The sequence below is a fragment of the Pituophis catenifer genome, unplaced genomic scaffold, assembly GCF_029215685.1.
Source record: "Pituophis catenifer annectens isolate HBS135680 unplaced genomic scaffold, rPitCat1.0.hap2 SCAF_4, whole genome shotgun sequence".
Taxonomy (NCBI): domain Eukaryota; kingdom Metazoa; phylum Chordata; class Lepidosauria; order Squamata; family Colubridae; genus Pituophis; species Pituophis catenifer.
In genome coordinates, this window is record NW_027256884.1 from 65204975 (window position 1) to 65231450 (window position 26476).

A 26476-nucleotide genomic window follows, 5' to 3' on the forward strand; every position below is an offset into this window, starting at 1 on the left:
CCCTAGACCCCTTAACTCCCCTTCTAGAAATTATTCATCAACCTCCCTTTAAACTCAAAGTAACATATAATCCTTTAGGCCTAAGAGTTTTAAAAACATTAACAAACACTAATAGATCATTCAAAGCCTAGAGTTCTCATAATACATCTGTAAGAAATTCTTAGTTCATTTTCTTAATCATTTTACTCTCCCTCCTACATTTATTCTCAAGATTCAAATATTTTTTCTTAAACCTTAATTAATCATTAATTGAATTCTTAATTCATTTACTTAATCATTGTAATTAGTCATTAATACATCAATTATTAAACCCAAGAAAATTAATCTTCCCTTCTTCCTTTCTTTCTATATTTTTTCCAATCTTTCTGCCTCTCTCTTGCTTTTATTTTAAGGAGGTTTTGATTTTCAACTGGGGGTTGATGTATCTTTAAAACTTGCCCCTTTCTTGAAATCATTTCCTCTGATTTGGAACCCCCACATCGACTCTTCTTGCTTATATAATCAATCAGTCCATAGAACGAAGAGTTAACTCGATGAGTTTGCAAAAAAAAGTCCAGTTGTTGCATTTCAATTAATTGTGTGAAAGCCTCTGCCAAATCTTCCAAAACCTCGTAGGGCTGATCAATTTCTTCTTCTTTCTGCTCCAAATTATATTTTTTGAAAAGTTCTGTCAGTTAGTTCCACAAGGGCAGGAAAAAAGTTTGAAGATCCTTGAGAATCAGCCAAATCCAGCTTCTCTGTTTTAATCAAAATGTCTCCTTCATTGTCATTGTGCTTTCCTTCAAAAACATCCTCATTTGCTTTTAAATCCTCCACCAGCTCTATAAATTTTCATTCTATGATTGCTGTAAAGTTGTTAATAATTGCCATTTGATTATTCATGGCTTCCTTTATAAATTCTGTAAAGTCTCTGAAAAAATCTTGGCTCTGTGAATCAGTTCTCTGTTTCATTTCTGATGCCATTAAAGAGCTTCCACCACTTTCAGAAACTCCTTGCTTGGAAGCCATATTATTTTAAGAAAATTTTTCTTTTCAAAGCCAAAACATCTCTTAAGCAACTTTCTCAAATTTATTTGTAGTTTATCAAGCAAGATAGTCTTTTCTACACCCAGCTCTCAAATCCCAGCAGCTTAAGTCCAGTCTCTAAGCACAAATCTATTAACAAGCACTTAGCTTTCACTTTCAGTCCAGCCATAATGAAGACGCCATTCCTCCTTCAGCTCAGCAAAATCAAGTAGAAACAATGTATCCCAGGAGTTAAACAACATACTTGCAAAGGCTTGTTCTCCTGCTTTCGTTCTGCCTGCTTTTGGAATCAATTAATCTTCTTGTTGACAGCAAAGTTGGTCGCCGGCGTCTAGCTCCGTTTAAAACGGAGTCGCCACGGATCCGGAGCTTCAGTGGGCTGAACGGGGAGCTCTCATCCTCCAAACCCCTGGAATTGCTCCAGGGGCTCCCAGGGAGCTCTACCCTCGCCCACCGGCTCTCCTCTCCTTCTTCTCCCGAAGGAGAGGTTTTTGAGCCGTCTGACAGCTGATTAGCACTGTCAGAACGGCTCCAACGGAATCGCGGGGCTGGCGGTCTAAAAAGACCATCCGCGATGCCGGCGGGGCCAATGGAAGTCGGCCATTGTTCTGCATTTTTGATTGAACTGTAAACTAATGTGTTTCAGAAATAATTTTTTGAGTATTTTTTGGTAATATGCAAATTAATTAATAGCTCAATATTTAATCATCTTGATGACTTTTATTCTTGAAGTTTATTTTATTTTATAAGCTTTACATTTCCAGAATCATTTTTGTAACACTGATCAAATGAACAGAGATCTGCTCCTCTTCTATTTTGGAGCTTTGGTTTATCAGTAATGATTTTTCTTTCCTTTTAGAAACTTAAATTGTTCATCTCTTATCTTTTCATAGTTTCAACATTTCTTAGAATAACATGCATTATGGATTTTTCTTAAAAGCATGAATTGTTCTACTCTAATTTTCATATGGATACTTTCTACAATAAGCAGCCATTACTTTTCATTCCAATGCATTAAATCAAAATACAGTGTTTTTAACAGCTACATTTCATATAACAGTCCTAAATGGGACTGGGGAATAAAAAAATAAAAATTAAAAAAATCTGCCTAATAGTTATCTTTTCTAACCAAGTTTGAGTTGTCTGAAGTGTGAAGCACAGTGTGAAAAGTATTGGAAGAAATTATCATGTTACTCTTGAATAGATAGATAGATAGATAGATAGATAGATAGATAGATAGATAGATAGATAGATAGAGAAGGGGGGAGGGAGGGAGGGAGAGCGAGGTCAATAACTGACTGCACAGAGTCTGAAAATTTATCTGTATAAATACAGATCTATATTTTATCTATATTTGATATTGAAGCACAACTTAATCTGAGGATGTAAACATAAAAATAACCCAAATAATAGGCAAGTGGCAACATTTGAAAAATTTTAAAATATTTACTATAACTTTTGTGCAATAAAATAATGTTTTTGTATATATCATGTTTATAGAACAATTTAACAAGAGAAGTAAAGCACTGCAGCAAATTATGTAGCCTATAATTCTTCACACAAAGAATGAATGCAACATGAAATTATGCATTGCCTGACCTGGGTACAGGAAATTGCTCTAAAGTTCAATGACTGTTTAGTGGGCATTTATTCCACAATTCATAAGAACAAGTAGTCTTAAAATTATACAAAGAAAGGAGGGTTACAGCTAGACAAATCTACTAGTACATTATCTATCCTTTAACAATATTGCCTTTAAACAGATATACTGATTTACTGAAAAAGGAAGTCTCCATGTGTCTTACTCAAATATAGAGCATCTTTTCCTAACTGATATTCTGGTGAAATAGATAGAACTTAAAATGAACTTAATTTTTGTGGTTTTTAAATATATATTTATATATTTATTTGAAATAAATCTTTGAGAAGAATATGTTCATAATTTTTTTCTTTGAGATTTAACTGCAGCTGAGAAGGTAAAAAGATACATCGGCTCTATTTATACTTCACTGATTCAAATTTCACAAAATTTTCTTCTTTACAAAAATAAAAATAAAGAGCGGTTTCTTTTCTTTCAAATTGAAATGAGGATGGTGGGAAGAGACAAAAAACTTTTTTGGCACAATATTATTCTAAACTGAATTTGTCTTTCACTTGACCTGAAACCTTAATCAGGAAATCTGAACAGGCTAAATTACTGTTAAAAAGCAAGGCAGATGAATTTAGTTTTTAAGTTTCTTTTTGTGTGTCTTTTTAAAATTCTGTTTACCATACATAAGTAAAGTTTCTTAATCTTTATTACTTGTATCTATATTCTTCTTCATTTAATATTGCTACCAAAACAATTGTTACCAACCTGCCTTCCATTGAGGACCTGTATACTGCACGAATCAAAAAGAGGGCTGTGAAAATATTTACAGACCCCTCACATCCTGGACATAAACTGTTTCTACTCCTACCCTCAAAACGACGCTATAGAGCACTGCACACCAGAACAACTAGACACAAGAACAGTTTTTTTCCAAACGCCATCACTCTGCTAAGCAAATAATTCCCTTAACACTGTCAAAATATTTACTAAGTCTGCACTACTATTAATCTTCTCATTGTTCCCATCACCCATCTCCTCCCACTTATGACTATATGACTGTAACTTTGTTGCTTGTATCCTTATGATTTATATTGATATTGTTCCTGATTGCTTATTTGTACCCTATGACTATCATTAAGTGTTGTACCTTATGATTCTTGACGAATGTATCTTTTCTTTTTATGTACACTGAGAGCATAGGCAGCAAAGACAAATTCCTTGTGTGTCCAATCACACTTGACCAATAAAAAATTCTATTCTATTCTATTCTATTCTATTCTATTCTATTCTATTCTATTCTATTCTATTCTATTCTATTCTATTCTATTAACAGAATGTAGATTTAGAGTACCTGCTATTTTCTACTTGACATATTGAGGCTGTTCACTACATCCCAAGACTTTTATCAAATGAGTTATGAGGTAGGAATCCACAAAAGGATAGCCTTTGTTTCTGTAAGTTAGAAAAAACTATGGCGAAGTTGGCAAAGTTCTCCACTTACAACCATTCATTTAGTGACCATTCAAAGTTGCAATAACACTAAAAATAGTGACTTACGACTGTTGTAGCATCTCATTGTCATGTGATTAAAATTCAGATATTTGGTATGCATTTATGACAGTTGCAATATGCCAGGTCATGTGATCACCTTTTGCAATCTTCTGACAAGCAAATCAATGGGGAAGGCAGATTCATTTGACAACTGTGTTACTAACTTAATAACTACAGTGATTCACTTGACAACTGTGGCAAGAAAGATTCTAAAATGGGACAAAATTCGCTTAACAACTGTCTTTCTTGGCATTGGAAATTTTGGATTCATTGCGGTTGTAAGTGGAGGGCTACTGTGCAGGTAAAACATAAAATGTGTAAAAACTGCTTTTAGTTTGTTTAAAAAGTACACAAAAAGTGGTGATTATGAAACATCTGAATCAAGTCTGTTTTGCTCTCACCCACCAGATTTCTCTTTCCCAAACATTCTGTTGTCACACATATGAGTAACTACTCTAACTTTGAATTCTGAAGTACCAGTATCATATTTACAGTATATTCAAGATTTTGGTTCTCAAGTCCCTTTGTGTGTTGCCTCCCCTGTCCTTGACTCAGAAAAAACAGTTGCAACCAGCCCACCTTCTACTGCAGATCTGTACATTGCATGAAGCAGAAAGAGGCTGAGAAGATATCTACAGACCCCTCACATAAACTGTTTCAATTTCTCCTCTCAGAACACTGCTATAGGGCATTGCATGCTGAAACAACTAGACACAAAAATAGTTTTTTCCATTGCCATCACTCTGCTGAACACCTACTGTATTTTTCGGTCTATAAGACACACCTAGCTTTTGGGGAGGAAAACAAGACAAAAAACTGCCTCTGCTTCCCAGCATCCATCTGGTATTCATTTGGCCCATTCACCACGGCCTGTTTGCCACAGTCCATTCGCTGCTGCTGCCTGTTCGCCGCAGCCCATTTGCTGCAGCCCATTCACCGCAGCCTGTTCGGCGGCACCCGTTCACCGCCGCCCATTCACCATGGCCTGTTCACCAGCACCGCTATGACCCGTTCACCACTGTGGCCCATTCACCACCATGGCCTGTTCTAGAAAGCTGATTGGCGCTGCACCAACTCCCCTCCCCCCAATATTCACTGTATAAGACGCACAGACTTTTCCATCCACTTTTTTTTTGGGGGGGGGGGGAAATGCGTCTTATACTCCGAAAAATACGGCAAGTCCCATAACACAGTCTTAGGCCTAAAGATATGTATCCATGTAGTAGGCTCTATATTATCCTTTTCATCTTCCTCATCTTCTCATTTCTCATTTTCTCTCATCTTCTCATCTTTCCTACTACCTTTTCCTATTGGAAAAGGTAGTAGGAAAGATGGCATTGGTATCTCATATGATTGGTATCTCATATCATTATTATTTGTATCTTATAATTAATGATTGCAACTATGCTTTATGATCTATGACCTATCACTTTTGTTGTTTGTATGTACACTGAGAGCTTATATTATCAGAGACAAATTCCTTGTGTGTCCAATCTCACTTGGCCAATAAAAAATTATATTCTGTTCTGTTCTCTTGTGTTCTATTCTATTTTTAGCCTCTGCCTTCCACTGTCCACATATTGAACATGGATATCTGACCAAAGTTTTCCTGTCAGTCCACTTCTTCAATCCAGCCAAAGATCAATCCCATTGTTTCCAGCTAAATACAATTTTACCATATCATAATCAATACAACTGAAAAATTTTCATTAGACTGGCTTGAATTCGTATTATATGCATTGATTAGATCTTAGATTCATTTATGAAAAGTTGTTGGGATTACTGCAGAATGTCACTTGTTATGATCCAATAATCCCCATTCCTTATGTTACTGAAGAAAGCAAAGTTATATAAAATAATACGATGCTGCAAATTTCTTTTATGACTTAATAAGAATAGAAATCTTATTGTATCATCTTTTTGCAAAAGATAAAACACAATGTGAGTCAAGGTTACTATCTACTTGGTTCTAAATATAAATCTCATAAAATATTTAGTCTACTTATATTATCACTAGCAGTAAAAGCATCTTTTAAACTTTGGAAGTCCAATTAAAAAGTATTTAAAGGTGTAGGAGACATTAAAATTTTAACTGCTACACAGCAGCAGTTCCAACAAAATAAATTATTTTGGTATACATTTCACTGAAGATTCCTCTATTTGTTAAAAATATGCTTTCAAATAGTTTAATCATTTCAGAATAAAAAACAGCCCAAACATGAAGAATCCAGGGAGATGTACAACATGTGCAAGAGATACGTAGTCTGAAACAATTATAAAAGAGTAGCTGCTAATTAGGAAAGAGCAAAGGGTATTAAAACAGTAAGAAATTAATAAAAAGGGGGGAGGATAAAGCAAATTGGGTCAAAGAAAAAAATTATAAAGTTTGCTAGATAATCATGCTGTAGTGGTAGAAACTACAAGATATTTGGCAATTCTTTTTTGATATATCTGTCAGACTGCCATCTAAAAGGAAGAAGCTCATCTCTTCATCCAGTCTGTCATGACTGTACATCAGAAGCTTAATTATTAAGTCAGTATGATAGTCATTCATAGGTTCTTGTTGCCTTTGTTAAAATGACAAAACTAGCATTACAGCATCTCACTACTAGCTCCACCTTCCACATTAATCACTCTGTCTTATCCTGTTACTGTAATAGGGCACACAATACAACAAGGCATTGCCCAAGAACTGTTGAACAAAAACTTATTTCTATTTTCTCTAAGGAGTTTGGCGAAAGTCATATTTGAACCGGAGTCATTGGAAATCTTGCTTCTGAAACTGAGAAATGCAAAACATTAAATCAAGCAAGGATGAAGATTCACTAATGGAATTGGCAAAGTATATTTCCTAAGTATTCTCCTGAAGAATTCGCTCCCAAACAGACACATAGTATACCACAAAATGTTCAACATATTGTTTTAAATCTAACCAATCTCTTTTCTTAACTAAGCAAGATTGGATAATGAGATCAAAAGTCACAATATTTTATATCTGTCAAGATCCCTTAATTCTAAAAGAATATGCAGCTGTGTGTAAAATGAGATAATCTGATATTAGAACATTATTAGATAACTATAACTGGATGCACCATTTTACCTGCAGAGTCACATACTGTACCCTAGGAAAATTAATGAAGATTCCAATCTTATCATATAGTTGGAAGCCCATTGGAATACTTGGAGCAAGGCCCTTAAAACTGTAATCTGAACTGCTTCAAAGGTTTGTGTAACCAAACCATAACATGGTTGTACATTTTCTTATGAATGGTATGAGAGAGCAATTTTCTTTATAATGAGAAAACAAAGAATAGCTTTGAATCCTGAGGGACTGAGCAGTGATGGTCCTATGCTGTTCATTCTAAGGGACTGAATCTGTAAAAATAACTACTTAAGTTGAAGATAGTACTATTGTTGTAATTGGTTATTCATTCTTCCTTCTTAATCATTAGATAAAAATTGTGACAAGATCTTGGATTAAATGTCAGCAGTTCAATGAAGGTATCAACTGTGGGCATTTTTAATATAGAAAGGAGTAGAATGAGAAGCTATGATTGAGGTGTACAAAACGATGCATGGTGTGGATAAAGTGGACAATGAAAAACTGTTTTCCCCTTTCCAGGATAATAGAGCCAATGGTCACCCAATGAAACTGATTTTGGAGTTTGCTATCACAAGATGTAGTGCTAGCTTCTAGCTTGATTGGTTTCAAGGAAAGGTTGGACCAGTAAATGGATATCATGGGAGTTAATGGCTATAACCTTGTTGGCAGTGTAACTAACTATGAAGACCTTATGCTGGGAGATAAGTGGACTAGTTGTTAGACACTGTGAGAACAGACTGTTGGACCACTAGATAGACCAGGGGTCCAGTCCAGCACAGCACTGCTTATATTCTCTCAAAATTATGCTGGAGCTTACTTAGTGTTAAAGATTTTCAGTGCAAAAAAACCACAGGAAAAGTTCCTGCATCTCTTACTCCTATGTGTATATACTGTATTTATTCATTGGATCAAGAAATACAGTTATACCACTTTTCTTTTTTTTTTTTTTTTGGTTTTAATGTTTTATTAAGAAATTATAATAATACAATTTTTATCCATCCGGTTACATAGCATGGAAAAAGAAATAAATACAAATTACATATTGTACATATATAGATAATCTCTGCAGACCAGTTACATGGTATCAAGAAAATTGTGTTCTCATATCATTCTTAGTGTATATTTATATAATAATCTTTTACGATAAATTAGTAAATACATAAATCACGTCTTTTGCTTACCCATGTAACCTTTCCTTGCCTTATTATATTTCCTACCATCTGCAGTACATCTTCTCTTTCTTTTTCATTTAACTATTCATTGTACTTGCTCTGGTCTTTTTCCTTTTTTTTTTATTTCAACTTCCTCTTCTCTAACCACCCGTACCACTTGTCCCATACGCTATAATAATCAGAATCTTCTCTGTCATTAATTTCTAATGTTAATTTATTCATCTCAGCACATTCCATTATTTTGCCAATTATTTGTTCCTTAGTTGGTATTTTTTTCTCTTTCCATTGTTGGGCGAAAGCGATTCTTGCTGCTGTTATTATGTGCACTGCCAAGTATTTCTTCTTTTTTGCCATTTCCGTCTTGAGAATTCCCAGGAGAAGTATTTTAGGATCTAATTCAAAGGTTTCACCTATTATTTCTGAAAGCCAATTGCAAATCATCTTCCAATATTTTTTTGCTTGAGAGCAGGTCCACCAGCAGTGGTAAAAAGTACCTTGCTGGTGTCCACACTTCCAGCACTTTGGATTTGAGTTGGGGTAAATCTTGGCAATCCTAGCTGGTGCTAGGTGCCACCTGTAAATCATCTTGTACTGGTTCTCCTTATAAGTGGTTGCCTTGGACAGTTATACCACTTTTCAAAAGTCAGCAACATAGTGCTCATGAATGTTATGGCATCTACCTGATGCTCCCTCAAATAATATAAAAATTACCAGAGTTTTCTAAATCTGATGAGCCATGTATAATAATCTTATATAGGAAGACTCTGGCAGACTTGGGCAAAATCTTGAGAGGTCTTGCTGAAATGAACTTTGGGCATTGGAGATGATGATGGTGATGATCCTGATGATGACAGGGATGATTTGCTCATGCCATTGCATAACATTTCACAATGATACTCAGGACTACAACAACTGCTGATCAGTACCTATATTCCTTAATTTACCAATAAAAGCCAAGTTATCATTGACTCTAGAGTTTTCTAACCTTGTTAGAGTTTTCTAACCAGGTTAGAGTTTTCTAACCTGATTTTCTTGACTAGAGATAATAGCAACCATTGGTATTACTTTTTTTCCTACTTTTTCCTCTTAACACTTTTTTAAGCTCATCAAGTAATTCCCTCTAGCTGATGACACAACTGCAGGTCAGGATACTTCATAACAGAACAACAGAGTTGGAAGAGACTTTGGAGGTCTTCTAGTCCAACCACCTGCTGAAGCAGAAAACCCTATACCATTTCAGACAAATGGTTGTCCAATCTATTCTTAAAAACTCCAGTGTTGGAGCACCTACAACTTTTGGAGGGGAGTTGTTCCACTCATTAATTATTTTAATTGTCAGGAAATTTCTCCTTAGTTCTAGGTTGGTTCTCTCCTTGATTAGTTTCAATCCATTGCTTCTTGTCCTGCATTTTGGTGCTTTGGAGAATAGGTTGATCCCTTCTTCTTTCTGACAGCCCCTTGGATATTGGAACACTGCTATCATGTCACCCCTAATCCTTCTTTTAATTAAACTGACATACCCAATTCCTGCTACAGTTCTTCATATGTTTTAGCCTACAGTTCCCTAGTCATCTTTGTTGCTCTTTTCTGCACTCTTCCTGGAGTCTCAACATCTTTTTCCAAGGTGCTATATATCAGTCTCCCCCAGGGGTGGGTTCTACTTACCTTTACCACCGGTTCGCAAAGGGATTGTGCATCCGTGCTTGCTTCGCTTGGCACACACCTTGCTTCTGTGCATGTGCAGAAGCTCCTGCGCATGCACAGATCACTGATGACAGCATCCGGGGCAGTGGGCAGGGCCTCCCGCCAGTTTTACTATTGGTTCTTGCGAACCGGTCTGAACCAGGGGCAACCCACCACTGGCCTCCCCCAACTTTTTGGCACCAGGGACTGGTTCCATGGAGAGAGGTTTTTCCATGGACATGAGGGGGCATAGTTTTGTGTGCTATCTGCATCATACAGATAGGGCTTCGCTTGTTTGCACTACCCGGTTTCTGGCATGCCACAGACCAGTGCCAGTCCATGGACCAGAGGTTGGGGACTCCTGCTATATATAGTCTTTACACCCAACTAGCAGTGAGAGGTTAAAAAAATTCAAAAAGCCATATTTAGTTACCTTTTGTGGACTAAAGAGTGTAAGCAATCTTACAAATGTTACATCATTATTTTTGTGCATCGTACAAAAATTGGGATTTTTTGCAATTGTACGTGTATTTTTCTATGCACACATACATAGTTGATCACATAAATGTTCAGAAATTAAAATGTCTTCACTTAAAAGAACAATTATCCTTCTGTAAAAAATGACCTAATATTCTGAATTTAGGGTGGTTTGTCTGTCCATCTATCTGTCATCTATCTATCTATCTATCTACCTTCTACTGTATATCTATCTATATCTATCTCTATATCATTAACAAAAAGTGTTACGATCTGATGAGCGGCCGCCCAGCAACGGAGGCTTCCTGATCGGCTGAGCTGATAGCTCGGCCGGCGGGAGGTGTGAATGTTTTAAAGTGTTTTATTGGCCGTGCGAGCCCAGCTGCAATATAAATAGCGGCTGCGCACGACCGATGTTAGGTTACATTTTAACCCTTGTGCTTGTTGCTGTGAATAAATCGTGTTGCTTATCTTGGTCTCTTATCCGTCGTTCTCAATTCAGAACACTGGCGACGAGGATGGATGACTCCCACTGAGTACGGCCACGAAAGAAGAATTGTTTTGTTGTTGGCATTTCGGAAGGTAGCTACGTGAGGCAAACATTTTTTTTCTCTTCTCTCTCGTTCCTTGTGGGCCTGCAACTCTTTCTAATGAGTAATTTGGCTATCATTACGCCTTTTGTGCCCAGCGCAGAAACTTGGGACGCTTATATTGAGCGTTTTGAGTGTTTTTTGCAGGCAAATGACTATACTGACTTTTCCAATGACCGGAAGCGAGCCCATTTTCTCAACGCGTGTGGGCCGCAGATTTTTGCAACGGCGCGGGTGCTTGTAGCGCCCCAACAGCTGTCCACCGTTTCTTGGCCTATTTTGCTGGCTAAATTGAAGGGCCATTATGCACCCGCACCTTCTCGCATTTTTTGCCGTTTCATGTTTCGACAACGGGTGCAAAAGGAAGGGGAGTCCATTAATGACTATCTCGCCGCCCTTCGGACTGAGGCGATAAATTGTGAGTTTGAAAACCTTGATGACTCCCTCCTCGAGCAACTAGTTTGCGGCGTGCGCGATTTACGGTTGCAGCGCCGCCTTTTGGCCAAATCTGTCATCAATTTGGAGACTGCTGTTGAGGAAGCGGCTGTGTTTGAGATGTCTGACCGGTCTGCAGCAGAAATTTGAAACTTCCCGCATGTTCCACCGGCCTCTCGTTGTGCAGCCATACAGCTAGGGGAGTCTTACGAACACTCTGATACCGTTGCTGATAGCGAAGAGAAGGTGGACCGCCTCAAGGCGTCGGTCTTCAATCGACGCCCACCCTCCAAAGGACGGGCTCCAGCATTTTGTTTGGGTTGTGGGGATTCACATCCTCGTGCTTTTTGCCATTTTCGAAACGCCGTTTGCCGCCACTGTGGAAAGAAAGGCCACCTGGCAAAGGTTTGCCGTTCAAGATCCTCCGCGGATGTCACGGGCGTACCATCTTCCATTAAATTAGGCCGGGAAGGGTTCAACGGTCCTCAGGACTCTTGTTTTGCTATTTCCCGCTGTGATCTTCTCTCGTCTGGCAACCATGCTGTCTCGGGTCACAAGAAGATCTTTCTGACTGTTCGTATTGAAGGAAAACCGTGCAGGATGGAAGTGGATACTGGTTCATCTAAGTCCATCATCGCCTGGCAGACCCTTAAAGAGCTGGTGCCGTCCTTCGCTTGTGACCGTTTGCAACTCTGTTCTACTCGTCTCCACAACTACCAAGGAAATGGCATTCCCATTTTGGGTTGCAGCCAGTTTATGGTGGGGTGGGGGGAGTTTGCAGGTCCCCTCCCACTTTTGGTAGTCAAGGGCAGGCTCCCTAGCCTTTTGGGTTTAGACTGGTTCGGGGCGTTGGGGCTTTCCATTGCCGGCATCCATACCACGTCTAGTGATGATTTCGAAACCTTGACAACAGAGTTCGCTGAGGTTTTCGACGGCACCTTAGGTAAATATAAGGGTACCCCCATATCTCTTAATTTAGACCCCCAGGTGCCACCTATACGCCTTAAGCCCCGACGGGTCCCTTTTGCCCTTCGCCCTAAGGTGGATGTGGAGATAGATAAGTTGCTGGCTCAGGGTGTACTTGAGCCTACGGATCATTCTCGATGGGAGACCCCTATTGTTATCCCCACTAAGCCGGATGGTTCCATCCGTATTTGTGGTGACTTTAAGTGTACCCTTAATCGGGCCTTGCAGGCCCACCCGTATCCGGTCCCGGTAGTTCAACACCTCTTACATTCTTTGGGTCGAGGGTCTATTTTTGTTAAATTGGATATGTCCCAGGCGTATCAACAGCTTCCTGTTGATGACGCCACAGCCGCTGCCCAAACAATTGTCACGCATCGGGGCGCTTTTAAGTGCCGCCGATTACAATTTGGGGTCTGCGTAGCTCCCGGCATTTTTCAGAGCCTTATGGAGCGGTTGCTCCAGGGAATCCCTGGCGTCGTTCCTTATTTTGATGATGTTTTGATCTCGGCTACCACCAAACACGATCTCGTCGAACGTGTTCGCCAGGTGCTACGCAGATTTCAACAAAAGGGCCTGAAACTTAAAAAATCTAAGTGTAAGTTTGGCGTTCCCCAGGTCGAATTTTTAGGGTTCCTTGTTGATAAGTTTGGCATTCATCCTACACCTTCTAAGGTCGATGCCATAAAGAACGCTCCAACACCATCATGTAGGGCTGAGCTTCAGGCTTTTCTGGGCCTGCTTAATTTCTATAGCATATTTTTGCCGCATAAGGCGTCTGTGGCGGAACCACTCCATCGGCTATTGGACAGAACGGCCCCCTGGAAGTGGGGGCAAGCCCAAGCTACTGCTTTCAGGGCTGTTAAAGATTTACTTACTTCTGATGCCGTGCTGGTCCAGTATAGTGACCATATATCCCTCACCGTGGTTTGCGATGCCTCCCCATATGGCATCGGCGCTGTGCTGAATCATGTTTTACCCAATGGGTCCGAAGCTCCAGTTGCCTATTATTCCAGAACTCTGCCGATGACAGAGAGGAATTATAGTCAACTGGATAAAGAAGCGTTGGCACTCGTGGCCGCCGTAAAGCGGTTCCACGATTATATTTACGGCCGTTCCTTTCAATTAGTTACGGACCACAAGCCACTTTTGGGCTTGCTGGCCGGAGATAAGCCTACTCCCCAGATTATCTCCCCGCGTTTGGCGCGGTGGTCTGTTTTCTTGGCCGCCTATAACTATCAGTTAATTTATCGCCCCGGGAGCACCTTGGGAAATGCGGACGGCCTTAGCCGCTGCCCCCTTCCTTTGGCCGTAGAGGATCCTGTTCCGGACCAGCTGGTTCTTTTGATAGATGATGTTCCTTCCCTTGTGACGGCTGCGGATGTAGCTAAACACTCCACTAAGGACCCTATCCTTGTACAGGTCATGGATTGGGTGCGTAGGGGATGGCCGCGTAGGCCGTTACCCACGGAGGTTAAGCCATATTCCATCCGCCAACACGAGCTTTCTATTTCCCAGGGGTGCCTTTTGTGGGGCTGCCGAGTGGTGGTTCCCCCTGTATTGCGGCCAACTATTCTGAAACGGCTGCACGATAGCCATCCCAGTATCGAGAGAATGAAGGCTTTAGGCCGTAGCTATGTTTGGTGGCCTAAGCTTGATCAGGCCATCATAGATTGGGTAGCAAGGTGTCAAGTTTGTCAGTCATCCCGGCCAGGGCCCCCGGCTGCCACACCTAGGGAATGGGAGATACCCAGGAATCGGTGGTCCAGGCTGCATATAGATCTAGCAGGGCCAGTTCAGGGCCAGACTTTTTTAATCGTGGTTGATGCGTATTCTAAATGGGTGGAGGTTGTTTGTATGGCATCAACCACATCGGACGCTGTGAGCAAGGCTCTCCGTAACATATTTGCCACACATGGACTTCCCGATGTAATTGTCTCGGACAATGGACCCCAATTTGTTTCAGCAGCGTTTCAGATGTTTTTGATGGGGTTGGGTATTCGTCACGCCTTAGTGGCACCATATCATCCGTCCAGTAACGGCCGGGCGGAGAGGGCCGTCTGCTCGGCCAAGGACGCCTTGGCCCGTTTCAGCCCCGGTGATTGGCAAGGTGGAGCGGTACCTTTTGGCGCAGCACTCAACCCCGTGCCCGGTATCCAATCGTAGCCCGGCCGAACTTCTTATGGGCCGGCAACTAAGGACTGTGTTAGATAGGCTACATCCGGACTATACACCTGAGGCACCCGTGGATTCCTCTAGCTGGCCCCGGGTGTTCGGGGTTGGTGATGGCGTTTATGCCAGGAATTATGGGGGTTCTCCTTTGTGGCTTCCTGGACATATTATTTTAGTCACGGGACCCCGTTCTTACAGGGTCGAACTTGAGGATGGCCGGACCTGGCGGCACCATATAGACCAGCTAAGGAGTCGCATTACGGCTCGGACCCGGGGTAACGAGGAGCCGGATATGTTTGGTGCACTTCCGACGGCTGATCCGGTGGACGATAGTACTCTAGAGGCTCCGTCGTTGGGGTCTTCACGTTCACCTGTTGTAATTACAGCTCCTTCATTGCCAGAGGTACCCGTAGATGTTCTTGCACGATCATCAAATATTCCACCGTCTTCAGACCAGCTACCTCCGTCTATGACATCTCAGGAAGTACCGGAGACGGCATCAGCCCCTGATCGCTTGGACGGCGATTTGCGCCGGTCCGGGCGTATATGTAGGCGCCCGGGTTATCTGGACGATTATTGTACTATCTAAAGGGGGAGGAGTGTTACGATCTGATGAGCGGCCGCCCAGCAACGGAGGCTTCCTGATTGGCTGAGCTGATAGCTCGGCCGGCGGGAGGTGTGAATGTTTTAAAGTGTTTTATTGGCCGTGCGAGCCCAGCTGCAATATAAATAGCGGCTGCGCACGACCGATGTTAGGTTACATTTTAACCCTTGTGCTTGTTGCTGTGAATAAACTGTGTTGCTTATCTTGGTCTCTTATCCGTCATTCTCAATTCAGAACAAAAACCAATAGTTTGGCAGTTCTTTGTTGGACTAGAAATGGAGAGATACCAAAATCTAATCCTACCTTAAATAAAGAAGCTGGCTGGACAAACTGGAGCTGTTGACTTTCCTTCAGTCTTGGACTGGGAAGCTGAGAAAAATCTACCTCACTAGACCAGCATTATAGATTACAGTCCATGGCCTTCAGCGCAGAAACCATCATACAGTATATTTCATACCATCAAATTGATTGATTTAGGCATGTATATGTGAATGTGTGTGTGTGTGTTTGTGCATTTGTATGTATGTGTGTGCGCACATACTCACATGCTATGCTCTAGAAAGCTTTAAAAAGAAATCTATAAAAATTAAAATTAAATATGACAGTTGCTTTTTTTTATATATATATATATTAACTTTGTTATTCCTAGGTATTATATTTCAACCTTAACGAAATTCAATTTACATTCTTTAAGATTTTCACAGTAAGTGGGAAAGAGCAATGTAGAGTGACTACCAATATTTCACATTCCACTATTTTAAAGAAATAATTGCTGCAATGATTAATCAAAAATAACTAAGATTTTTTTTATATACCACATTTAAAGTATTGATTAATATATGTTTGCACAGTACAACTTCTAAAAAATAAGGAATGTATTTCAAGAAATCTAAATGATGCATAAACATTGCATAATAACACACCAGGTAGCCCACTCCAAATAATAATGTATTATAAAAAGTTATACTATTTATTATTATTGTTGCATATTTTATGCTGTCAGTTTAGTATACCATAGACTTTTTATATGTGTTTACACCAAAATAAACATTTCTTGGAAAGACCTTTAGTCTTGTAGTTATTCTTGGTACATCAAAGTTTGGATGGCTGATGTATAATATAAGACACTAAGAATCACTAAGAAATGTAGGATTCTGTACCGTAGGATTTAACAGTGTTGTACAATTATGCTACCCAGACTACATTATGTACATTTAAAATGCTGCAAAAAAGAAAACGTACAGGCATTCAATTGTAACATAGGAATGGATCCTGTGGCCAATCTTACTGCTCTCAATTGCATCAAATCCTAATTAGTGATTTTTGTTTACAGTTATAGTTCATAGGTATCAACGGGTTGTTCTGAATTAAAAGATACAAATATTCCTACCTACCAGTGCCAGCTATAGGTCATTCTTACTCTCAGGAAAATAAACTATAACTGGTCTAACTAAATCATCTAAACTTCTAAAGCATATACACAATCACCTCTTCTGTATTAATAGAAATATATTGATGTGCAGTCTGTATTAAAAAAAACCCCTGTAAGATCAGAGTATTACTTAGAGAACTTCAAACCTGAACAAAGACAATTTTGATTCAAAACAATGGATCTGTCCTCTCTGTGAGCAATCAGGGCTTCAAGTTTAATTAAAAGAGGAATTTTTTTTTCAATTAAACCTTTGATATGCTTTAGCAGGCTCTAGTGCATTCCTATCCTTGATAATATCCCTTGTGCTGCTGTTTTTCAAGAGAAAACAAAGCAAATATTTTAAGGTAGTGCCTTGTGCTTGTGGTTGGTTCATTCTGTTTTTCCAGTCACAATATTGTTTGCTTCTGTGCCTTAGTTAAAAAGCATTTTCACAGAAAATCTCTGCTCCTTTCCAGCATATCTAATTGTTATACAACTTACAATGTCTTCCTGGAAAGAGGTTTGATATGCAATATAGGCTTTGCAGGAAGGGGAATGAGAAAATAGAAGATGTAATAATGAAGAATAAGCATCAATGTAAACTAACCTAATGAAGCATAATGGACCTGAACCATTACTCACCAAGCACAATAAGACTCTTTACCAATACATACACAGGATTTACTGTCCTTGAAGGGTGAGCATATGCGTATATGCATGTGGATCTGAGCAGATTCACAGAGTGCAGAGCACTATCAAAGCCTGACTTTCAGCCAAAATACAATGAACAATTTTATTCAATTAGCTTCAACATAATAACTTGTAAACCCTAGGATACATTAAAAACAAAATAAAAATAAGTACACTCATTCCACAATATAATTTAAGAGAATTTCAGAGTCTGAAAAATTGGAATGTGCCCATAATTGTATCTACTACCCATAGCAACCACCTTCAGTTCTTCAGCTAAAAAGGTGGATGATTATCAGAAGCAGCTAGGAAATGTTTAACACTCTTATTAATCACTATTTAACTTTTACTAATTTATTTAAAGGTAAGAAAAGAATATGGGGGATGGAAAAGGAATGCTAGATTTGAAACTCAGTCCTCCCCACACACACACAAACATTTGCAACCAATTCTTTTGAAAAATTTTGTGCAATCAAGGGGATATTATTTAGGAGAGAAAGAAATGGGGCAAAGAAACCCTGTTGCTAAGGAGATGTCTGGGCTAACATTCCTACATAAATTTCAGTGTTGGGGTAGGCTAGGGCAAGAGAGTGAGGGAGAGAGAGAGAAGAAAGAAAAGAAAAAAAAAACCTTTCATACAAAGTTGGCTCCCCAGTAACTGTACAAGGTAATACCTCTTTCAAATATATGTATATTCTTAAGGACCCAATAGAAAGACATCTCAGACCAAATGTTTCAGGCACTAATGACAGGTATAAACAAAAGAAAATGACTCCCAATATAGTTTCCAAGCAAAGTTCTTTAGAACAATGCAAAGAATTTCCATTTGTACCAGAACAAAATGTAAGATACACATTTGGACCAATAGGAAACCCATATTTTATTGCATAATGATGTGGTTTGAAATACAATGAGACCTAAGGATAATTCATGAGTTAAACTTACTAAATATGGGTTACAATTTAACTTCTAAATATTTCCAAAAATTATGAAAATTGTAATATACAGTGGAAAATTAAAAACAACCCAAACTACTGTTTTACAGACTGAACAAACCATGTACTTGGTTGAAGGGAAGAAGAAATCAACCTTCCCCTTTGAAACGGCAGAGATTTTACACTGGGACAGATCCCCTACTTCTCCCCCCACCCATGGATGCCCTGGAGAAAATACTATAAGAGAAATACCAATCAGCCAACAAAGACAGAGACAGACAGACACAGATGCACACACACATACACACACACACACACAGAGAGAAAATACTGAGAAATGAGGCATAGAAGAGGTCATACATGGACAGAAAAAAGCCATCAAATGTGACTTTATGTTGGCTACATAAAGAAGCTGAATGCCAAAACTTTGCCATCAGTTGGTTTAGGGATTGTTAAACAGGTGCTAGGTACAAACATTGACCTGAATTGAAACAACAGCCAAATATTGTTTCAACCACCTGCACACTTGATCAGACAGGATTCATACTCAATCCATAATTAAATATGCAAATGAAGTATCTCAAGTGATCACCTGATATAAAGGACTTGTAAACTTTATTCTTCTCCTCCAAATCTCTCCAACATTTTTATTTCTGAGACAAAGAGAATATGCTATATTATTAGATTATATGGTATATTAAATCTATTAAAGCAGATGTTTTCCAAAAGCATCCTTTTTTAAAAAAAATGTGGGTTTTTCCCCTTTCACTTGGGGCTACAAAGATGGGAGAACTGCTGAAAAAATAGGAAGAAGATGGAAAGCCTAAATCCAGAAGGAAGCACTAGAGGATTAGAATAGAAAATTGAGTTTAGGGAAGTTGGTTAGGAAATAAGGTAAGATTGTTTAATAATACTTAAACAAAAATAAAGTAATTGCATCATTAAATAAAGGGCGAATACTATGTAGAATCTGGGACGAGAGAAGAATTCTTCGAATCCCAAGACTTTAGCCATAATGTCAAGAAAGGTGTGTTCGTGTCAAAGTCAGACCTAATTCTAAAGTGGCTGCCCAATGAAGAAGGTCTTGCCAAACAGGCGATGCTGCGCCGGTAATTTGCAAGGCTGGCAACCGAGCGCTGGAGCCGAATGGCGGGGTAAAGAGGAAGCTTGCAGAGGGTCATAACAGCCAGCGGAGCTATGGAAGCCCATTCGAGCAGGGGAAAGCTTGGGCGTGCGCTAAAAGGTGGGAGGAACAGCTCCTTGGGAAGAAAGAGATTGCGAGAAGAGCGCGTGGGTGGGGGATCATTCCTGGGGGAAGACAAGCGCAGAGGTAAGGATTAGAGGCAAAAGCGAAGAAGGGAGGGGAAGAAGAAAACGAAGATGCCGGGGTGGGGCTACGGGGCTATGAGCAGCGGCAGCAGGAAAGGTGACCGTGGCCAGGCGTCGGAGGGGGAGCGCTGCTGCATTGGGTGGGGTCCGAAAGAAGGCTAGGGCTTGGGGTGCCGGAGGGGAAGAATGGGGAAACACCCAAAGCAGTCTGGACTTAACGGGGTCTCTCTCACCGCTGTTCAAGGTAGTTTTGCAGCGCCAGGTCTCCGGGTTGCCGAGTTTGTTGCAGGACTCCCAGAGGGACAGATAAGATTGGTGATCGGCCGTCACCCAGGCCGGGCTCAGTACGGCTCCCAGATCCAGGCACAATGCCAGGAAGATGCATACCAGCCCCACCAGCTTGAGCGGGGTCAACACTGAGACGCGCACCTCCTCCACGCCACTGCCGGTTGAAGCCATGGGCAAACGATTCGGGGAGCCTGGCGCCCTGCTGGAGCCAGAGGAAAGAGGGCGCCTTCTCCTCCACCAGCCCCAGGCGATCAGGTGCGGCGACGGTGGCGGCAGAAAAGGAGGTGGCCTCTTTCTCTAGTCGCTACTTCGCGGATCGCGCCGCCCGGCTCGACCCACCACATCACTCCTCCCATCTTTCCTCCCCCTCTGGGGAAGGGGCGGGATGAATGACACGAGGACGGCCTCGAGAGGTGGACGTCCTTCTCAGGGTTTCCTCCAGGGGTAAAAAGGTGAGAAACTTATAGCAGTCCCGAGCAGGATCTTCCTCGAATGGCGAAAATACGTTTTTCTTCCCAAAAGCTCCCTTCTCGATCCCTTCCCAAGGACGTTTGGCCAATCCCCAATTTTTGACAGCAATGCATCCCTGGCTGCGGTTGAGTCCTGCGAAAGTAAAAGCGCGTAGGAAAGCGTCGCTCACTTTCCCCCGTGCTGCTCTTCTAGTAGATGTAGCTTGGTGGATTTAGAAGCACTTCACATGCTTCCGAAGTTGAGTCTGGGGATTCTGTTCAACCTTCTGTGAAAGCAACTCTCATCTGGAGAGGGAAGGAAGCTAATCTGGTGCTTCTGATAAATGTCAGATTCTTGAAATTAATTTTACATAGAATAGATCTGAAAATAGAGCATGTGTTTGTCAGTATGGAGTGCAAGCTTAATATCATTATCTGACTTTTTTATTTTCCATGACACACAAAATGATTTAAGGCAGGATTTAAACCAATCCTTGGTTCATGGCCAAGGCACCAGTGTGCAGCCCGCCAGGAGCTAGGCCGCACAAAGGAGCAAAGTCCCCCGCATGCATGGGATCCAAGGCCCACACGTGAACCGCACCCCTTGTGTCACTGTGTTTTTGTATTTACCAGATGAGCTCATATTTTTGGACTCTTAAGACTTTCTGTAGCTTGCCAAACTTCTTATCAGTAAGCTAACTACGCATGTCCGCATTCTTTCACTCTTTCTACTTCACACTTTTCTTTGTTCTCTTGCCAAGAAGTCTGACCTGAGCCGAGGACTTTGTTCAGTATCTGTATGACAAAATCACTCAGATTCGGGAAGATCTGGACTCCGACTGGGTAGATCCAGGGGGGATGACGGAGGCAGGTCCTGAGAATGTTATCTGGGATGAGTTTGACTCTGTGACCCCTGAGGACGTGGACAGGATTCTGGGTAGACTGAATGCGACCACATGTTTGTTGGACCCGTGCCCCTCCTGGTTAGTGCTGGCTTCCCGGGAGGTGACGCGAGGCTGGCTCCAGGGGATTATAAATGCTTCATTGAGTGAGGGTGTCTTTCCCGCTGCCTTGAAAGAGGCGGTGGTGAGACCTCTCCTCAAGAAGCCTTCCCTGGACCCGGCAACATTGGCTAATTATCGTCCAGTCTCCAACCTTCGCTTTGTTGCGAAGGTTGTTGAGAGTGTGGTGGCACGACAGTTTCCCCGGTACCTGGATGAAACGACGTATCTAGACCCGTTCCAGTCGGGCTTCAGGCCTGGGTACAGCACGGAAACGGCATTGGTCGCGTTGGTGGATGATCTCTGGAGGGCTCGGGATAGAGGTTGTTCCTCTATCCTGGTCCTATTAGATCTCTCAGCGGCTTTTGATACCATCGACCATGGTATCATGCTGCACCGGTTGGAAGGGTTGGGGGTGGGAGGCACCGTATTACGGTGGTTCTCCTCCTTTCTCTCCGACCGGTCGCAGTCTGTGTTGACAGGGGGGCAGAGGTCGACCCCGAGGCCCCTTATATGTGGGGTGCCACAAGGATCGGTCCTCTCGCCCCTTTTGTTCAACATTTATGTGAAGCCGCTGGGCGAGATCATCCGTGGTTTCGGGGTGGAGTACCATCAGTACGCTGACGACACCCAGCTGTACATCTCCACCCCAGACCACCCCAACGATGCCCTTGAAGTGATGTCCCGGTGCCTGGAGGCCGTATGGATCTGGATGGGGAGAAACAGGCTCAGACTCAACCCATCCAAAACCGAGTGGCTATGGTTTCCGACGTCCCGATATAGTCAGCTGGTGCCATCGCTGACTATTGGGGGCGAAGCATTGGCCCCCACGGAGAGGGCTCGCAACTTGGGTGTCCTCCTGGATTCATGGCTGTCTTTAGAAGAGCACTTGACGGCCGTGACCGGGAGGATTTTTCATCAGGTTCGCCTGATTCACCAGTTGCGTCCCTTTCTGGATCGGGACTCGTTACGCACGGTCACTCATGCCCTCGTCACCTCCCGTCTGGACTATTGTAACGCTCTCTACATGGGGCTCCCCTTGAGGAGCACCCGGAGGCTCCAACTGGCGCAGAGTGCGGCCGCGCGGGTGGTGATGGGAGCGACGTGGCGCTCCCATGTAACGCCCCTCCTGCGCGAGCTGCACTGGCTCCCGGTGGTCTTCCGAGTGCGCTTCAAGGTTTTGGTTATCACCTTTAGAGCGCTCCATGGCTTAGGACCTGGTTATCTACGGGACCGCCTGCTACCACCAATAGCCTCCCACCGACCAGTACGCTCCCATAGAGAGGGGCTCCTCCGGGTGCCGTCGGCCAAACAATGTCGACTGGCGGCCCCCAGGGGGAGAGCCTTCTCTGTGGGGGCACCTACTATCTGGAACGAGCTCCCCCCCGAGATACGGAGGATTCCGGATCTGCGTACCTTCCGTCGCACGCTTAAGACGTTTCTATTCCAGCAAGCCGGCCTGACTTAAACTTCTCCGCTTTTAAATGGGAATTTTAAATTCGGTTTTAAATTATTGGGGTTTTAAATATGGTTCAGCCAAATTTATTTAATTTGTTTTATCTCTATTTTAAATTTTGTATTTATATGTTTTATTTTTATGGCTGTTCACCGCCCTGAGTCCTTTGGGAGTAGGGCGGTATACAAATTCAATAAAAATGAAAAAAAATGAAATGAAATGACCACAGAGAGGTGGCCGGCAGGAACGTTGCCAAAATGTAAATGTGAAATTGTTAAAAGGTTTTTTCAAGAATTATATCTTTAAAAAGAAATTGATAATTGTAAATTAAAAAATTTCTTAGAAAAATATGGTCAGAAGAAAATTGATAATAAATATAAAGAAAAAATGGAAAAGGATATTACCTCTGAGGAAATTAAAGATGTGATTCAGAAGCTAAAACTTGGAAAATCTCCAGGTGAGGATGGGTTACCAGCAGAATTTTATAAAGAGTTTAAAGAAACTTTGATCCCAAAATTACAGAAATTGTATAATAAGATATTACATGGAGATGATATTCCCATGTCCTGGAATAGAACAATTATATCCTTAATCCCGAAACCAGGTAAAGATTTAGAAAAAATTGAAACCTATCAGCCCATTTCCTTGATTAACCAAGATGCTAAGATATTTACTGCAATTGTAGCAAATAGATTGAATAATTTTATAGATAAATATATAAACCATAATCAAGTAGGTTTTGTTAAAGGGAGTTATATGTGTGATTTAGTTAGAAGAGTATTAAATGTTATTGATATTGCTGAGAATAATGGTGATAAGATAGGTATTCTTGCCTTGGATATTTTTAAAGCCTTTGATTCTATACAATGGGATACTATAAAAGAAATGATTTCTGCATTAGGATTTGGTAATAAATTTATTCATATTATTTCCAAATTGTACCAGAGGGGTACGGCAAGAGTGAAGGTAAATGGTATATTTACACAAGATATAAATTTGGAAGCAGGGACAAGACAGAGTTGTCCCCTGTCTCCGACCCTATTTTTATTAGCAATGGAAATTTTAATAACTTTGATTGAAGAGGATTCAGAATTAATAGGTTATAAAGGCATATAAAGTTAATTTATATGCAGATGACACTCTTGTCATTTTAAATAATATTACAAATGATATAAAAAGAGTTCAAATACATTTGGAAGAATTTGAAGATATGACTGGTTTGAAAGTAAATTGGGCAAAATCAGAATTATTAATGGAAATTGATAGGGAAAATAAATTAGAAAAATTACAAAATCCATTTGGAATTAGGATAAAGGATAATTTAAGATATTTAGGTATTATACTTTCACTTAAAATTAAAAATTTAAAGAAACTAAATTATGACATAGTAATAAAAGAAATTGAAGAGAAAATTGGGAAATATAAAAAACTTAAGTTATCTTGGTTTGGTAGAGTAGCTTTATGTAAAATGATGTTACTTCCTAAATTTAACTTTTTATTCAAGATGCTTTTGATTTTTTTAACTGAGAAGGACATTGAAGTATATCAAAAAACATTAGATAAATTTTGTAATGGGGATAAAAAACCAAGATTGATTAAGAAAATGTGGTATCAGAACCAAAAACAAGGTGGTTTAGGAATTCCAAAATTATTAAACTATTATAGAGCATTTAATATAAAAACAGTAGTAAAAATTTTAAAAGAAGATGTTAAACTTTGGGGTAATTTGGAAATGAAGGAAATAAAGAAGTTTGGTTACAAATGGTTTTTGGAAAATTTTAAAGGTAAGGTTAAAATTTGTAATTATTGGTTAAATAGTTTGACTAAAAATTGGGACAGAGTAGCAAAAAAATCAATACCAGATGCATTGTATTTAGGTAAACTGAAAGAGAATTGCCCAATAAAATTAAATAGTAACAGAGAGGGGATCATAATAGAAGAGAAAGTGGAAACAATTAGTGAATGGTTGAAATTTATAGAAAATGAAATGAGGAAAGAGGAAATTTATGGAAAATTAAACATTAATTGGTTTGAAAGAATTCAAATGAATAAATGGAATAGGAAATGCAAAGAAAGGAATGATGAGAGTAGAAACTTTCTACTCTCATCATTCCTTTCTTTGCATTTCTACTAGAAAGGAAACGGAATTTGAAAACATTTCGAATAATAAAAGATGAAATTGGGCCAAAGGGATTAGTTAGTAAAATTTATAAAATTATTAACTTTGATAATAATTCACAAAGGGTAATGAAAGAGAATTGGGTAAAAGAACTGGGTATTGAAATTTCTGATCAAAATTGGAATATGAACTGGGTTAGTAGAATAATGAGGACATTATCAATAAGGATTAAAGAACATAACTATAAAGTCATTTGGAAGTGGTATTTGACCCCAATAAGACTTTTTCAAATGGATAATAAAGTGGATAAAATGTGTTGGAGATGTAAAGTGGAACTCGGGACATATGCTCATATGTGGTGTAAATGTAATGGGGTTGAACTTTTTTGGTCTAGGATAGAAAATGAAATATTTGAAATAATTAAGAAGAGGGTCAAATTGAAATTGGAAACCATATTATTAATATTGAATGAAACAACATTAACAACTGGAGAAAGAGAATTGGTGAGGATTTTGGTTATAATGGGGAGAATTATAATTGCTAGAAATTGGAAATTAAATGTTGACTTAAAATTAGAAGAATGGTACAATGAAACATGGAAATTTGCATTAAATGATAAATTGACTTGTGATATTAAAATTAGAAGCGGTATATATAAAGAAAATGTTTTTTGGAACACTTGGCAACCATTTGTGGATTTTGCACTTGGGAGATTGGATGAATCGGCACCAGTACCTTATCAAAGAGATTTCTGGAAGAATTGAAGACTTCAAGTTCCTAAAACTTCCTTTCCATTTGTATAGCACGTTGGGGGAAAAGAAAATTTCTTTCCTTACTATTGATTTTTTGTATTGAATTTTTTTTTTCCTTTCTGTTATTCTTTAACAATAAAAATATAATAAAAATTTTTTTAAAAATGTAATTATTTAGATAATTAGATGTTTTATTTTCTTTATAACAAATAAATGAGTTTATTCTTAGAAAAAATATCTTCGAGTTTATTTTCTTGCAAAAGTATACACAAGGAAAATGCCACGATCCACGTCTCTAAATCAAGGTGCGATTACCCAAAAGCAGAATGGGATTAATTAGCACCCTGACACCTGGTAGCAGACAGACGGTTGATTTAAGGCTTTTTCCTTGCTTGTTACTTTGATTAGACCTCTAGGCTAGTTTAGCCAGATGATTATTTTTGCAACTGCGGAACGCTGATTAATTGTCTGCTAAGATGCCGAACAAGAAGAAAAAAGGAAAAATGAAATTAAGACCACTCTTCGTAAATGATTTGATTGATTTCTCCAATGAAGAGGAGGCAGAAAGGAGGTTTTCAAGTTTCCAGCCACTCGCCTCAGCCACCCGGCTAGAGGGAGCCGTGGGAGGAGAAGAAATGGACGAAATGCTCTTACAAAGGGTTCAGAAGGAAGATAAAGG

The 26476-nt window shown here is 40.1% G+C and overlaps 1 protein-coding gene across 1 annotated transcript in view; it reads right to left on the bottom strand.

Moving 5' to 3' along the window:
- TMEM47 (transmembrane protein 47) overlaps positions 1 to 20306 on the bottom strand; it is a 71818-nt gene extending 51512 nt beyond the window's left edge. The window contains exon 1 of the mRNA XM_070943408.1: positions 19966 to 20306. Coding sequence (XP_070799509.1) covers positions 19966 to 20191 — 226 coding nt within the window. The 5' untranslated portion in view covers positions 20192 to 20306. The remainder of the gene's footprint in view (positions 1 to 19965) is intronic.
- Positions 20307 to 26476: the final 6170 nt, after the last annotated feature.